At 39.9% G+C, this 18092-nt stretch overlaps 1 protein-coding gene across 1 annotated transcript in view; it reads right to left on the reverse strand.

Moving 5' to 3' along the window:
• LY96 (lymphocyte antigen 96) overlaps nt 1-18092 on the reverse strand; it is a 33449-nt gene that overhangs the window by 12030 nt on the left and 3327 nt on the right. Inside the window, exon 2 of the mRNA XM_065903087.1 lies at nt 3594-3683. Within this exon, the coding sequence (XP_065759159.1) occupies nt 3594-3683 (90 nt within the window). The remainder of the gene's footprint in view (nt 1-3593; nt 3684-18092) is intronic.

Consider the following 18092-nt stretch of genomic DNA (forward strand, 5'->3'; position numbering starts at 1 on the left):
CTGAGCCTAAAGTACCAGCAAACTCCCTTATTTGTCTCCATTTCTCTACTTTCAGAGTTAAGTGTAGAGAAGGAGAACATCATACAGTCTGTTTCAAACAGTGGCCGCCATGGTACACTCCATGGCCTTGGACCTGAACCTCTCTCAAAGCAGGAATGTGTATGGAAGATGAAGACCTGCTCTCATGGGGGATGTCTGGAGATAAAGGCTCATGGTAGCATGGCATCCAACGATGACGCAGAACAAAGGAGCTTCTTCCATTTCTGCGTGGGACACACTGACTCTAGGCTTCAGTGATTCCAAGAAAGAAAGTGTTGCTTTGACATCTCGATACTTTACATCTTGAGAAAGCTTCTTGCCCTTAGACATCACTGTGGTCATGTTAGAGTTCGCTGTGGTCACTGTGAACAATGGTCAAAGTGAAGTATGACTCACGTGCCTCAGCAGCTCAGGGATATTGGTATTGGAGTGACAGACTGGGACATGGTGGCTCTGGGGGCTTTGGTGAAGAGGACTGTTTTTGAGCTCACCTATGACAATTTTGGGAACTTCTGGAAATAACTTTGAGGAAGGTGTATGATCCAGCTGTATTTGTCAATTAATTGTTTTAATTAACAATTAGTTAATTGCTAATAGTGACATACAATTTTATAAGCAAGGCTATGAAGTCTTAAAATAAATGATTTCCGTTCCTAACCTATTTTTGGTTCAAGATTACGGTTATACTCTTACTGAATTTAAGTAGCGATAGGGCCACAAAAATATGGTTGATTTCTATTAATATGGCCCACGATTTCACACAGATGTTCTAGTATAATCTAGGGAAACCCAGGTCATAAAAGGAAAGCATTATAAAAAATATGACCAAATGATATTTTAATTACTGAATTAATATAATGTTACATGGATGTCATATCTACTAAATGATTAAGGTATTTGTGGTGGCCTTGGAGGTGTACTGCTCAAAACTCCCTTCCAAAGAATCCGTGAGGAGAAGGGCAGTAGGCAGGGAGCCTCCAGCTACTGCACTTTCAGAGACCAGACCCTCACGGTCTGCTCCTGTAATGACGGTGACACCAGAACCAGTCCACTCCTGCCTGTCATGGGACACATGTGACATGCAGGCTCCCCACTTAACTTGCTGAGGGTGTCTCAGGGATTCACTTTAATCCGATGATCATCCTACCAAATTCTCCTTTCTTCTCTCTCATTTCAAAACTGTCAAGCCAACCCAATACCTCAATCTGAATCTTCTTGCCTGCTCTGGCTTCCTCTTTCCTTTACTGTTCATAAGAATTTCCCTTCCCCACCCCCACACCCTGCAAAAAATCCCTTGTATGTCTAATTCTTTCTTGGTATCTGCGTTTCAGAGAACCCTAAGTAAAACTGTGCTGTATTATTATTACTTGGATCTGGAAGGTCTGCTTCCTGTGTGTAAGGGCAAAGGGCTTACTTGAAAATGAGGTCATTCATTATGTAAATAATCACTTCTGCAAACACACACCAATACCACAAACGTATTTGTGGTGTGTGGGGTAAAGCACACCACACAGACCAGAAAACAAAACCTGAGAAAAAGAGGAAGAAATTGTAGAGCTTTCGTTGGGCAAAAATTTAGATTATTTTAGGGGATTAAGGGATACATGCTACTGTGTGTAAAATAAGCAACAAGGATATATCATACAGCACAGGGAAATATAACTATTACTTTGTGATAACTTTAAATGAATTGTAATCTATAAAAGTACTGAAACACTATGTTGTACACCTGAAATTACTATAATATTGTAAATCAACTATACACTTCAGTTAAAATAGCTTAGATTAATGCTTTCACCCTTGGCTAAGAAATTGGAGCAAACAGTTCATTATCCTTTCCTCTGTGCTACCACTAAGCCTTATTGATATCATTTCACTTTATCGTACTTTATTATCTACAGCTCTGTCTCTCCCATTGCACTGAGAGATTCTTGAAGGTCAAGAGAATGTCTTATTTTTCAATGAATTCAAAGTACATACCATAATATTTGAAATAAACTACACATTTACTAAGTATTTTTAAATGAGTAAATTAATGCAGAAACAAAGTATCAGGATACAGGTTAAATGATTAGATTCAGGAAAATTAAAACATGTTTATTATCTATCATTTCTGGATTCTCAACTACCCTTTTTCCTATAAGCTAGAGAATTAAACTCAGGAATAAATATTTCTTAAGCTTATTTATATAAAAGCACTTTTTAAAAGTATAAACTCCAAATACAAGCTAGGATGTAAATGATAATGATGATGATGAAAAAACAATAATGACAATGATGATGATTACGACTGAAGTTTCCTGGGATCTCTACCGGCCACAATTGACTGGTAGGAAAGGATGAAAGTTGGTTTTGCGGGATGTTTTTGGCTCTGCTGGGTCTTCACTGCTGCACATGGTCTTCCTCTAGTTGTGGCAAGCAGGGGCTTCTCATTGCAGCGGCTTCTCTTGTTGCAGAGTATGGCCCTAGGGGCATACCGGTTCACAAGCTCTAGAGCACAGATTCAGTAGTTGTGGTGCACAGGCTTAGCTGTACAGCGGCTTGTGGGATCTTGTCTGACAAACCAGAGATTGCGTCTGTGTCTCCTGCATTGGCAGGCAGATTCTTAACCTCTGGACCAGCAGAGAAGTCCCAGGAAGAAAGTTTTGTGTGTTTTCACAGAGCCTCAGATCCAGTCCAATGCTATCACCATCATCCAATTAACTTTTACTAAAATGATAGCAAATAAAATTGGAGAGAGAAAAGAAAAGAAATAAAACAAAACAAAAAGCAATGCTTCTTTTCATATCATCATCACTATATATATATATATATATATATATATATATTTTTTTTTTTTTTTTTTTTTTTTTTAGAAAGTTCACCTTTAGGGAAAAAAAGAAGTCCTGGATTGCTCATATATAAATCTTTGACTCATGAAAACCCAACTTTACTTATCAGCTGAATAGCTAACAAAGGATATAGGTAGTAGATGGTTAGACGTTTCAAATTGTTTCCATTTTTACCATGCCATTATATAATCCCTCCTCATGAGTGTGAGTAAGCCTAGTGACTTGATTCTAAAATATAGAAAATAGCAAAGATAATAGGGTGGCACTTTCATCATTAGGCTATATAAGACTGTGACTTCTATTTTGTTAGCTAACTGTCCCCCTTGTTAATTTCAAGGAAACAAGAAGCTATGTTGCAAAGGCCCAGAGAGCAAGGAACTGAAAGTTGGCCAAGAACCAGACAGAAACTGAACACTGTAAACAACCACCTGAGCTTAGAAGTGGGTTCTTTCCTAGTTGAGCCTTCAGAAGAAACCCTGGCCAACATCTTGACTGCAGCCTTGGGGGAGACCTTCTGAAGCTGACACAGCTAAGCCATGGCCAGACTACTGACACACAAAGACTGTAAGATAAAGAATCTTATTGTTTTAAGCCATTAAGATGATGGTAATTTGTTGCATAGCAATAGAAAACTAGTACACATATATTTAGAACTCCATCATTTATCACTGATATTTCTGGAGCCCTTTTAATTGATCTACAAGAACAAAATTTTGGACTTACTTGGAATGAAGTAGATATACAGCATTCCACGGCTTCCCTTCAATGTTATACAGGGCTCAGAACGTATTGAAACAGGAAATTTCAAGTTATCTAAATGTAATAAAGAAAATGTCAATAAAATTAAAATAATTTTAAGTTATTTATAATAAGTATTCTGAATATCAGCGGCACCCCCCCCCCGCCAAAACTACCTTTTCCATTAAAATTTTATAATGAGCAAAATTGAGAGTAGTTAAAAATATTGTCCTCCCCAGAAGAGTGAAGTCAGCCAGATGGCAGATAAAGTCCTCCTTCCCCCTACAAACACAGCAATACAGCAACAATTTATAGACAATTTCCCTTTGTGAGAAATCGGAAACCAACTACAGTTTCCTGCATCCTGAGGAATGTAAAACCAGACTCACCAAGTCAGTAGTGAGGTTCAAAACATCTCTCACCAGAGATACTGCTCCTGGCTTAGCATAATGAGGAAGAGATACCCTACCCCTCAACTTCACTCAGAAGGGAAGAGATGGATTATGCATTCAGAGCCCCAAATGTTCCAAGGAGATTCCCCAGAGGACTAAATAAAGAAAGTCTGAACAGTCTTACAACTAGTAAGGAGACTGAATCAATAACTGCAAATTTCCCAAAGAAAAGTCCAGGGCCAGATGGCTTCACAGGAGAATTCTACCAAACATTTAAGTCAGAATTAACACCAATTCTTCTCAAACTCTCCCCCAAAAAATGAAGGAGAGGGCACACTTCCAAACTCATTTTATGAGGCTAGCATTGTAAAGCCAGACAAAGACACCACAAGAAAATTATAAGCCAATATCCCTGATGAATTTACATGCAAAAATCCTCACAAAATACTAGCAAATTTAATTCAATAGCACATTAAGAGGATCACATACCATGACTAAGAGGCATTTTTACCTGGGATGCAAAGGATAGTCCAACATGCAAAAATCAATTAACCAATATGCCACATTAATAGACTGAAGAATAAAAATCACATGACCACTCAATAGACAACAAAATTAAACACCTTTTCATGATAAAAACTCCCAACGAACTATAATTAGAGGAAATAGCCTCAACACAATGAAAGTCATATATGAAAACTTTATAACTAATATCATACCCAACAATGAAAAATTGACAGTTTTCCCTCTAAGATCAGGAGCAAGACAGGGATACTCACTCTCAACAGTACTGAAAATCCTAGCCAGATAAATTACATAAGAAAAATAAATAAAAGGCATCCACACCAGAAAGGAAAAAGTAAAATTTTCTGTTTGCAGATGGCAAATTTTATATATAGACAACCATGAAGACTCCATTTAAAATTGTCAGACTAATAAAAAAATTCAGTAAAGTTACAGGATACAGTATCAAAATACAAAAAATCAGTTGCATTTCTATACACTAATAATGAACTACACAAAAAGGAAATTAGGAAAACAATCCCATTTACACTATCACCAAGATTATAAAATATCTAGGATTAAGCTTACTTAAGAAGGTAAAAGACTTGTTTGTTGAAAACTACAAAACATTGATGAAAGAAATTAAACAAGGCACAAACAAATTAAAAAATATCTTTCCTTGTGGTTCAGTTGGTAAAGAATCTGCCTGCAATGCAGGAGACCTGGGTTTGATCCCTGGGTTGGGACGGTCTCCTGGAGAAGGGAATGGCTACCCACTCCAGTATTCTGACCTGGGAATTCCATGGCAGAGGACCTGACAGGCTACAATCCATGGGGTGACAAAGAATCGGACATGACTGAGCGACTTTCACTTCACTTCCTTAGAAGAAGTAATGATATTAAAATGTCCATTTTATGCAAAGCAATCTACAGAATCAATACATTTCTATCAAAATCTCAATGACATTTTTTTACAGAAATAGAAAAAACAATGCTAAAATTCATATGGAACCATAAGGATGATAAATTTGAGAAAGAGGAACAAATCTGGAAGCATCACATTTCCTGATTTCAAACTATATTGCAAAGCTATAGTAATCAAAATAGTATGGTAGTGTCAAAAATATGGCCATATAGACCAGTGGAACTGAACAGAGAACCCAGAAATAAATTCACATGTATTCTGCAAACTAATCTTTGACAAGGATGCCAAAAGTGCACAATGTTTAAAGGAAAGTCTCTTCAACAAATGGTGCTAGGAAAACATGCAAAAGAATGAAACTGCACCTTTATCTTATACCACAAACAAGAGCCAGTTCAAAAGGGATTAAAGACTTAGACATAAGATTCAAAACTATAAAAATCCTAGAAGAAAACACAGGGGAAAAACTTCATGACATTGGATTTTACAATGATTTAATGGATATGACACCAAAACAAAGGCAGCAAAAATATAAATAAACAAGTGGGACTATATTAAACCAAAATTCTTCTGTACAGAAAAGGAAACAATCAACAGACTGAAAAGGCAGCCTATGGAGTGGGAGAAAATACTTGTAAACCATATATCCAATAAAGAGTGGATCTCCAAAATATATAAGGAATTCCAAAAATTCAATTGTAATGAAACTAACAATCTGATTTTAAAATGAGCTAAGGACTTGAATGTACATTTCTTCAAAGAAAATTTGCAAATGACCAACAGGTATATGAAAAAATGCTTGTCACTAAGCATCAGTTCAGTTCAGTTCAGTCGCTCAGTTGTGTCCGACTCTTTGCAACCCCATGAATCGCAGCATGCCAGGCCTCCCTGTCCATCACCAACTCCCAGAGTTTACTCAATCTCATGTCCATCAAGTCGGTGATGCCATCCAGCCATCTCATCCTCTGTCGTCCCCTTCTCCTCCTGCCCTCAATCCCTCCCAGCATCAGGGTCCTTTCCAATGAGTCAACTCTTTGCATGAGGTGACCAAAATATTGGAGTTTCAGCTTCAGCATCAGTCCTTCCAATGAACACCCAGGACTGATCTCCTTTAGGATGGACTGGTTGGATCTCCATGCAGTCCAAGGGATTCTCAAGAGTCTTCTCCAACACAACAGTTCAAAAGCATCAAATCTTCGGCGCTCAGCTTTCTTTATAGTCCAACTCTCACATCCATACATGACCACTGGAAAAACCATAGCCTTGACTAGATGGATCTTTGTTGGCAAAGTAATGTCTCTGCTTTTTAATATGCTGTCTAGGTTGGTCATAACTTTCCTTCCAAGGAGTAAGCATCTTTTAATTTCATGGCTGCAATCACCATCTGCAGTGATTTTGGAGCCCCCCAAAATAAAGCCTGACACTGTTTCCACTGTTTCACCATCTATTTCCCATGAAGTGATGGGACCAGATGCCATGATCTTAGTTTTCTGAATGTTGAGCTTTAAGCCAACTTGTTCACTCTCCTCTTTCACTTTCATCAAGAGGCTTTTTAGTTCCTCTTCACTTTCTGCCATAAGGGTGGTGTCATCTGCATATCTGAGGTTATTGATATTTCTCCCGGCAATCTTGATTCCAGCTTGTGCTTCTTCCAGTCCAGCGTTTCTCATGATGTACTCTGCATAGAAGTTAAATAAGCAGGGTAACGATATACAACCTTGACTTACTCCTTCTCCTATTTGGAACCAGTCTGTTGTTCCATGTCCAGTTCTAACTGTTGCTTCTTGACCTGCATACAGGTTTCTCAAGAGACAGAACAGATGGTCTGGTATTCCCATCTCTTGAAGAATTTTTCACAATTTATTGTGATCCACACAGTCAAAGGCTTTGGCATAGTCAATAAAGCAGAAATAGATGTTTTTCTGGAACTCTCTTGCTTTTTTGATGATCCAGCAGATGTTGGCAATTTGATCTCTGGCTCCTCTGCCTTTTCTAAAACCAGCTTGAACATCTGGAAGTTCACAGTTCATGTATTGCCGAAGCCTGGCTTGGAGAATTTTGAGCATTACTTTACTAGCGAGTGAGATGAGTGCAATTGTGCGGTAGTTTGAGCATTCTTTGGGATTGCCTTTCTTTGGGATTGAAATGAAAACTGACCTTTTCCAGTCCTGTGGCCACTGCTGAGTTTTCCAAATTTGCTGGCACATTGAGTGTAGCACTTTCACAGCATCATCTTTCAGGAATTGAAATAGGTCAACTGGAATTCCATCACCTCCACTAGCTTTGTTCGTAGTGATGCTTTCTAAGGCCCACTTGACTTCACGTTCCAGGATGTCTGGCTCTAGGTGAGTGATGACACCATCGTGATTATCTGGGTCGTGAAGATCTTTTTTGTACAGTTCTACTGTGTTTCTTGCCACCTCGTCTTAACATCTTCTGCTTCTGTTAGGTCCATACCATTTCTGTCCTTTATCAAACCCATCTTTGCATGAAATGTTCCCTTGGTATCTTGAATTTTCTTGAAGAGATCTCTAGTCTTTCCCATTCTGTTGTTTTTCTCTAGATCTCTGCATTGATCGCCCACGTTGGAGGTCAGGGGCGGCTGAGACTAGCTACCCCAACTAAGCATCAGGAAAATGCAAATCATGAAACCACAATGAGATGTCACCTCCCACCACTTTTCTTGTTTTGACAGTAGTCAGATTGGCTACTATCAATAAAAGAAAAGAAAGATGACAAGAGTTGAAAAGGATGTGGAGAAACTGGAATGTTTGCACACTGCTTATAGGAATGCAAAATGATGCAACTGCTTTAAAAAACAGTATGGAGATGCCTCAAAAAAAAATTAAAAATATTACTACCATATGATCCAGCAAACCTACTTCTGGGTACTTATCCAAAATAATTGAAATCAGGATCTTGAAGAGACATTAGCATTCCTACATTCACTGTAGCACTGTTCACAATATCCAAGGTGTGGGAACAACCTAAATATCCATTGACAGATGTATGCATAAAGAAAATGTGGTATATACATACAATGGGATACTATTTAATCTTTTTTAAAAGAGGAAATTTTGCAATATGCTACAATATGAATGAACCTTGAGGACATTATTCTAAAGGAAATAAGTCAGTCACATAAGGACAAATACTGCATAATTCCATGTAACTAAAACAGTCAAATTCATAGAATCAGAGAGTGGCTAGTAGTTGCCAGGGGCCGAGGGGAAGGGGAAATGGGGAGTAATTAATCACTGGGCATAGAGTTTCAGTCAAGCAAGTGACTAAGCTCTAAAGATCTGGTGTACAACTTCAAGCCCACAGTCAACAATAATGTACACTCAAAAATTTAAGAGGGTAGATCCCATGCCAGTGTTCCTATCACAGTAAATTTAAACTTTAAAATTCTGTACAAATACAAAAAAAAAAACTCCCTATAATGTAAATAGATTAGTGTTTTAGTGCCCTTATATTGTTAAGTTGTAGTTTGAAGGTAGTGAATTACTTTAAACTCTGTGGAAGTGGGTGAACTCCTCAAAACATATTTTCATAAAATTACTTGTCCCATTTTCATACTTTTTAGCCCATTCTTTTCTACATTGCTCTTCTTTACTCTACTCTCCTCACCTTTTTGTATGTTCCATTGGTTAAAAATAGAAAATACACATCAAGTAGAGTTCTAGTAAATGTTAAGTGACTGAATACACGAATGAATGAATGAGTTAATAAACAAATCTTCCTAAGAAGAGCTTATAAAAGCACCGAGGAGGAGGAGAAAGAGACTAAACCAGTTTTATTTAATTTGCCCCTTAATGCAACCCTTAAAAATTAATGTTAACATCTCTCATTCAATGAATTGAGTTTCCCTGCAATAAAATTCTCACAGAATAAACTATATTAACAGTCATTTCACCAAATCATGGATGTTGACAAATACTTGATGAAAGATGCTCATTCCTGGGACAATTACGACCAAAGAAAAACACCCCAAATTTGCAACAACATAGATGAAACTTGAGGGCATTATGCTAAGTGAAATTAGTCAGAGAAAGAAAGACAAACACTATATGACTTCACTTTTATGTGGAATCTGAAAAACAAACAAACACAGAAAACACACAAAAACAAACTCAGAAAACAGACTGGCGGTTGCCAGAAGCAGGGGGTGGAAGGTGGGAGAAATGAGTGGAAGGGGTCAAAAGGTACAAACTTCAGTTATAAGATAAGTAAGTAAGGGGATATAATATACAGCATGGTGATTATAGTTAATAATACTATTTTGCATATTTAAAGGTTACTAAGAAAATAGATCTTTGGGGGGCATGTGGGGGGAACATGCTTGTGGCTTTCAGACTCTTGGTGCCCCAACCAGGGGAGGAACCTGGGTCACCACAATAAAAGTGCTGAGTCCTGAACACTGGACCGCCAGGGAATTTTTTTTAAAAAATAGATCTTAAAAGTTTTCAGCATAAGAAAAAAGATTTCTAACCTATGTGAGGTGTGTGTGCGAAGTTGCTTCAGTCATGTCCAATTCTTTGTGATTCTATGGACTGTAGCCCACGAGGCTCCTCTGTCCATGGGATTCTCCAGACAAGAATACTGGAGTGGTCTTCCATGCCTCCTCCAGGGGATCTTCCTGACCCAGGGATTGCATGTGTGTCTCTTATGTCTCCTGAATTGGCAGGTGGGTTCTTTACCACTAGCACCACCTGGGAAGCCCAACTATGTGAAGTGATGGATGCTAACTAGATTTATCCTGGTGCTCATGTCACAAGTATATACAGATGTCAAATCACACTGTATATGTGAAACTAGTAATATTATATATCAATTATATCTCAAGTTTTTAAATAATGCTCAGAGGTGAGTGAATAAATACTAATTCTCAATCACTAAGTCATGCCTGATTCTTTTGTGACTTCATGGACTATAACCCACCAGGCTCTTCTGTTCATGGGATTTCCCAGGCAAGAGTACTGGAGTGGATTACTATTTCCTTCTCCAGGGAATCTTGCTGATCCAGGGATCAGACCCACATCTCCTGCTTTGGCAGCTGGGTTCTTTACTGTTGAGCTACCAGAGAAACCCAACTGAATAAATATTGTGCATCTATTTATTGAATTAATGTAAAGTCATTAAACCCTTGGTGACTCAGACGGTAAAAAAATCCACCTGCAATGCAGAAGACCCGGGTTCAAGTCCGAGGTTGGGAAGATCCCCTGAAGAAGGAATGGCCACCCCCTCCAGTATTCTTGACTGGAGAATTCCATGGACAGAAGAGCCTGGTGAGCTACAGTCCATGGGGTCACAAAGAGTCTGACAAGACTAAGTGACTAAATAAATAAATTTATATTTAAAAAAAAAGATTAAGTGACTAACACTTTCACTTTTCACTTTCAAAGTCATTTAAATAAATTTTTAAGATATTTAATGACATAAATGTTTGTGGCATACTATCAAGTTTTGAAGCTGCTGGTTATCTAACAGTAAACCCAATATGATTCCATTTTTTACTGTTTTTAACATGTTATTATATATCTAAAAGAATATTTACCAAAATAACAAACTGTTCATAGTTGTTAACTCTTAACTAATTGACTTATGTGCCTTATTGTCTTCTTTTCCACCTAGATTTTTGAAGGTTTGCATAATTAGGGTACTTATTCACTTTCTTTTTTTTTTTTTTTTTAATTTATTTTTTTATTTTTCAGTGGGTTTTGTCATACATTGATATGAATCAGCCATAGAGCTACACGAATTCCCCATCCCGGTCTCCCATCCCACCTCCCTCTCCACCCGATTCCTCTGGATCCCCCCAGCCCAACAGGCCCGAGCACTTGACTCATGCCTCCCACCTGGGCTGGTGGTCTGTTTCACCACAGATAATATACATGCTGTTCTTTCGAAACATCCCACCCTCCCCTTCTCCCACAGAGTTCAAAAGTCTGTTCCGTACTTCTGCGTCTCTTCTTTTGCCCTGCACATAGGGCCATCGTTACCATCTTTCTAAATTCCGCATATATGCGTTAGTATACTGTAATGTTCTTTATCTTTCTGGCTCACCTCACTCTGTATAATGGGCTCCAGTTTCATCCATCTCATTAGAACTGATTCAAATGAATTCTTTTTAACGGCTGAGTAATATTCCATGGTGTAAATGTACCACAGTTTCCTTATCCATTCATCTGCTGATGGGCATCTAGGTTGCTTCCATGTCCTAGCTATTATAAACAGTGCTGCGATGAACATTGGGGTGCACGTGTCTCTTTCAGATCTGGATTCCTCAGTGTGTATGCCCAGAAGTGGTATTGCTGGGTCATATGGTAGTTCTATTTCCAGTTTTTTAAGAAATCTCCACACTGTTTTCCATAGTGGCTGTACTAGTTTGCATTCCCACCAACTTATTCACTTTCTTACCACTGAAAAGGTTGACGTGGTATTGAAACATGGGCACTTTCATATGCATTGCCAAGCACAGTGCAATGTGTGTCTTCTTTCTCAGTGATAAGCTTGTAGAAAACCATCAGAGCAAGCCAATCAAGAGTAAAGCTGGGAACAAGTTAAAAGCAGTGAATCACCAGGACCAATTGTCATAAGGGCAATTCTCCACTTTCAGTTAAGGTTCCTAATGTCTGAAGTTGGTCTGATTATGATGAAACCATCAAGTCAATCCAAGCAGACAAATGGTCAGAATACCTCTATGGGTGCTCAGTTTTGAGCCAGCACCACAGCAAGGCATGGTGGAGTATATAAATGTAAGCTTAATCTTTACATCAGGAAGCCTAAGATTTTTCTAGAAAGACAAGACCACCATACATTTTTTAAAAATTAGATGTAAGACTCAAAAACTCACATAACAGTATATAATAAGTGATTCTTCATTTATTTGCAAAGGTTTGGGAACTAATGGAAAACAGTTTTATTACTTTAAAGTCACCATGTTTATGGTAAAATTCTACATTTTGTTTAATAAATACAGAAAGTAGTGACCAGGTTCAGCATAGAATGAGAGCCTCCAGGTTCCCCTGCAAATGTCAGCACTGCTAATCTGTCGTAGCACTTTTCCCCAGAGCTCTGCCTTAGAATCCAACTTAACATTCCAGGCAACTGCAGTTAGCACATGAAATGAAATCAGTGCCACTCTGGGTGTCATCAGTATGTACTACTGGAGATCAAGAGAGAGAGCTTTGGTTGGACTTGAACCACCACAACACTCCATTTTACTCCTTTAGGAGGATTTCCATTACTTAAATATGCAGTTCCTTCTGACAGGAATGCCCTTGTCCTCACCAGTCTATAAACTCCTTCATATGCCTTCAATATGTACTCAAATATCAGCAAGTCTGTTAAGCCTTCCTTGACTCCTCCATACCTTCCCAGCCCAACAGCCACAAACACACTATCATTCACAGTACTTGATCATCCTTGAATGGTCGGTCATTCAAAATGTTTACTACAGTTATTTGCTCACACATCATTCTTGTTCATAAAAATAGTGCAAGCCTTGAGGGCAGGAAGCACATCTCTATCCATTTTGCATGACTCTGGCACATGGCATACTGTAAATAATAAGTGTGTGCTCATTCACTTCTAAGCACCAAATGTTGCTCTAGGCACTACAGAAACAATGAACAATTGATAAATGCACATTCCAGTAAAGAAGTCTAACAGGGCCATGAGAGAAAGACTGAGTATGTTGTAGGGACAGAGAAGTTAGGGGAGTGGCAGTGGGTAGAGATACCTCAACTACAGTATCCACTGAGTGAGTGACAGGAAGCAATGAACTCTGTGGACTTTGTGATCAGAAATGCAGACTCAGGGGTGACAATGACTTTGATATGTTCAAGCCACAAAAATAAACATACATGCATATATATACAAATAATATTTCATGAGATACATATAATAGGCAAATTCACACAGACAGGAAGTCGAGTAGAGGTTATCAGGAACTAAGGGGAGAAAGAAACAGGGAGTTATTTTTTAATGGGTACAGAGTTTCTGTGTGGGATGATGAAAAATTCTGAAAATTGGTGATAGTTGCAAAGCAATGTGAATGTATTTAATATCATTGAATTGTACACTTTAAAAGTGTAAGTTTTATGCTTATGTTGGTAATACAAATAATAATAGTAATAATAATATAGGTCAATGTAAATGGAAAATAATGAGGGGGTGGGAATCATAGGAATCAGACAGGTAGGCAGGGCCATCTTGAAGGGGTCTTAGAGGCCTTGGTATAAAGTTGGGATTTCACTTAACTGTAGTGAAAAGCCACGGGGGGGTTTTAAGCAATCAAAAGAGTCTTATGCAACTTATTTACATTTTTAAAAAATCTCTCTAGTCTCTATGGTGAGAACTGATTGTATGGGGGAAGGAATTAAAGCGGAGAGAGGCCAGTTTAAGAGGATGTTGCAGAGGCGAGAGAAAAGAGATGAGGATGGCATAAGTGGTGAGCAGTGGACAGTGAAAAATAATTGGCTTTAACTATTTATAGTAGGCAAGATATGGAAGCAACCTAAATGATCACTGACAGAGGAATGGATAAAGAAGATGTGGTACATAAATACAATGGAGTATTACTCAGCCATAAGATAGAATGAAATGATGCCATTTGCAGCAACATGGATGGACTTAGAGATTTATAATACTAAGTGAAGTAAGTCAGACAGAGAAAGGCAAATATCATATGATATCCCTTATATGTGGAATCTAAAAAAAACAATACAGATGAAAAAAAACAGAAACAGACTCACAGACTACAAAACAAACTTATGATTACCAAAGGGGAAAGGTAGGGGGGAAGGATGAATTAGAAGTTTGGAATTAACATATATACAATACTATAAATAAAACAGATAATCAGCAAGGCCTACTGTATGCAGGGGATTCTACTTAATATTCTGTGATAACCTATATGTGAAAAGAAATTGAAAAGGAATCAATATTTGAATATGTATAACCAAACTACTTTGCTATACCTAGCACAGCATTGTAAATCAATTATATTCCAATATACAGTAAAAATTAAATTTATAAAAAGGGCAGTTGGGGAATTCCCTGGCAGTCTAGCAGCTGAAAACATACACACACCAGTGGTTAGAACTCAGTACTTTTACTCCTGCGGCTAGGATTCAATCCCTGGTTGGAGAACTAAGATCCCACAAGCCAAGCAGCACAGTCAAATATGTTCTGGGGATAATGAAAATGGAATCATTGATAAATCCAATGTGAAAGTTAAGGGAAAGAGATAATTAGGGATACCCCTGGTTTGGGGGCTAAGGAATTAGGTAGATAATGTCATGAGGAAGATTTCAGAAGAAACAGATGTGGAAAGGAGTGTAAATGAAAAGTCCTAGTTCCAAATGGCTGTTAGACTTCCCAGTGGCCATGCTGAGTCTGTAGAATAATAGATGAATCATGGTGATATGTACAGTTAACCTTCCTACTGTTACTGAAATGCAAATCCATGCACCCAATGCACACATGAGGCTAAATAATACAAAAACAGTCCTGAGTGTTCATTAGAAGGACTGACGTTGAAGCTCAAACTCCAATACTTTGGCCTCCTGATGTGAAGAGCTGACTCATTTGAAAAGACCCTGATGGTGGGAAAGATTGAAGGCAGGAGAAGGGGATGACAGAGGATGAGATGGTTGGATGGCATCACCGACTCAATGGACATGAGTATGGGTAAACTCTGGGAGTTGGTGATGGACAGGGAGGCCTGGCGTGCTGCGGTCCATGGGGTCGCAAGGAGTTGGACACAACTGAGCGACTGAACTGAATTGAATACAAAAACGGAGTTCGGGGCAGAGAAAAGTTTACTGCAAGGAGACGGGTGGCACATGCCTTTAAAGACCCCAATTTCCTGAAAGCTCTCAGGAAAGCCCTTTTCTAAGAAAAGAAAAGGAGGGTCGTGGGTAGTTGTTGCAAACATCTTAGTGTCAGAGCCTTTGCTCTTCAGGTCAGGTAACCAAGTTCCTATAAACCTCCACCAAATGAATGTGATTCTCTGACAAGAAAAACCAGGTCCCCAGACACAGCTTCTACCCTGCCAAAGTCCAGTCCTGAGAGGAGGCAAATCTCAGCTGCAGGCTCCCTCAGTGCCAGCTCCCCAGATGCTGCCCAGCTGTCATCGCTGAGGGAGTCAAACGCCCAGAATCCAATCTGCCCTCAGGCCACCCAGACACAGGGGGCAAGTCCCCCAGACTGCGTCCCAGGCAGGTGGCTGCTGCCATGAGGTCACAGAGATGGGGATGCAGGAGAGGTTCGCCGCTGCTTCAAGGCCTAGGCCTGGCCAGTGGATGGCCGTGGTGAGGACTCTGGAGCCCAGCAGGACACAGCCACCAGCCTGTTCCTGAGTCCCAGCTCTCCCGCTGGCCCAAGGCTGGGTAGGCTAGCGGGCCCCCGAGGGAGAGGGGAAAAGGCTGGGACCCCTCTCTTATCTCAAACTCAGCCAAACAACCACCACTCTGCCGCCTGTTGGCTGAATGGACCACTAATGGTCACTGGTTGATAGTTGGTCACTTGGAGGCGGGGCCACTGCAGCACCAACCAATGGCTGAGCAGGACCACTAACGGTCCGCTCAGAGGCTGGTGAGGCAAGTAACCACAAAGGCCAACCGGCCACGGGCTAAGGGCTGCAACACAACAGTGCTCTATTACGTGTGTGTGTGTGTGTGTGTGTGTGTGTTTGTTACGGGGTGTGTGTGTATTACAGGGTGTGTGTGTGTGTGTGTGTGTATGTGTGAATTCAATCGTGTCCAACTCTTTGTGACCCCATGGACTGTCGCCCACCAGGCTCCTCTGTCCATGGGATTCTCCAGGCAAGAATACTGGAGTAGGTTACCATGCCCTCCGCCAGGGAATCTTCCCAACCCAGGGACCCAACCCACAATCCTCTGTGACTACTCCAATGCAGGCGGATTCTTTATACTGATTAGCCACTGGGGGAGGCCCTCTATTACATTAACACCCATAAGTAAGACAAAAGTCAGGGGTTCCTTGAAGATGCCAGCTATATATATATAAATATATATTTTTAATATTTATTTGCCTGCACCAAGTCTTAGCAGCAGCATATGGGATCTTTAGTTGTGGCATATGGGATCTATTTCCCTGACCAGCGATGGAACCCAGGCCCCCTGAGTCTTAGTCACTGGGTCACTAGAGAAGTCCCATACCGGCTATAACTTAACACACACTCTCAGCATTCCTCAGCATAATAACTAAAATAACTAAACATAAGGCCCATTAAAGACATTAATAAACTGAATTAAATTCAACTTATGTGACCAGTCTCTGAAAGGCAGGTAGGACTTTTAATGGACCTCAAAGGTTTCCAAAGAACAGAAAGATAGAGAAGAATACTTCAGGTTAGAGAATAGTAGAAATATAAATAAGGGTCAATAAAGAGGCTGGCCTGCTTGGAGTCAGGAGCTGGGGGGAAGTGGGGGAAGACCAGATGCCAAGATACACACACTTAGCTGGGAGGACCATGCAGCAACCACACATCCAATCAGTCAGTAAGTCCAGTGGCTCCATCTTCAGAATACAGTAAGTCCCCTACATACGAACAAGTTCTGTTCCAAGAGTGCATTCTTAAGTCCAATTTGCTCTTAAGTCGAACAAAGTTAGCCTAGGTACCCAATTAACATGATTGGCGGTGTAGTACTGTACTGTAGTAGGTTTATAATACTTTTCACACAAATAATACATAAAAAGCAAACAAATAATAAAACATTTTTTATCTTATAGTATGAAAAGTACAGTAGTACAGTACAACAGCTGGCATATAGGAGCTGGCACTGAGTGAACAGGCAAGAAGAGTTACTGAGGAGGAAGAGGAGGTGGGGGACAATAGAGCTGAAGGAATGTCAGCAACAGGAGATGGAGGGCAAGCTGCAATTTCACTCATGCCTAACGTTGATGGAACACATGTTTGCATCTCTGAAAGTTTGCGGTTTGAAGGTTCTAATGTAGGGAACTTCCAGCACCAACCCCACCTCATCATCTCCATTGCTCCCATTCTGATCTGAGTCACCAACCTCTCATTCACTTGGACTATTGCAAGTCTCCCCACAGGTTGTCTGCTCCCACCTTTGCCATCTTACAGATTATCACCAATCCATGAGACAGACCAAGCTTTGCCCACAGTAAAAGCTGAAAGTCATCCCGACTTACAAAGCTGTCATTCCTTTCCCATTTCCTTCTATGATATCACCTCCTACTACTTCCCCAGCACTCACTCCATGGCAGCCACACTGGCCTCCTTGCTTTTCCTTCCTCACCACCTCTAGGCCACTGGGCTTGCTCTTTCCCCCACCCCTTCCCCTGGATATGGTCGTGGCTCACTCCCTTTACTATTCCTGTCCTGGCTACATGTCACCTTCTCAGTGAGAGCCTCTTTGGCCATCCTAATTTAAAATGCAACCCCCACTCCCATCTCTGCACTCTCTATTCCCTCCCTCACCTTACTCTTCTCTCATAGCAGTCACCACCATCTGACATGCTGAATATTTCACTGATCAAAACTCCAGGAGGGCTGGGACTTTTGTTGTTCACCGCTACATTACCCTCAATGTCTAGAACAAGCACATGCCAGGTGCCCAGTGAATAATGACTAAATTAAATAATCCATGAATTCCTTAAATTTCAGGA

The sequence above is a fragment of the Muntiacus reevesi genome, chromosome 12, assembly GCF_963930625.1.
Source record: "Muntiacus reevesi chromosome 12, mMunRee1.1, whole genome shotgun sequence".
Lineage (NCBI taxonomy): Eukaryota > Metazoa > Chordata > Mammalia > Artiodactyla > Cervidae > Muntiacus > Muntiacus reevesi.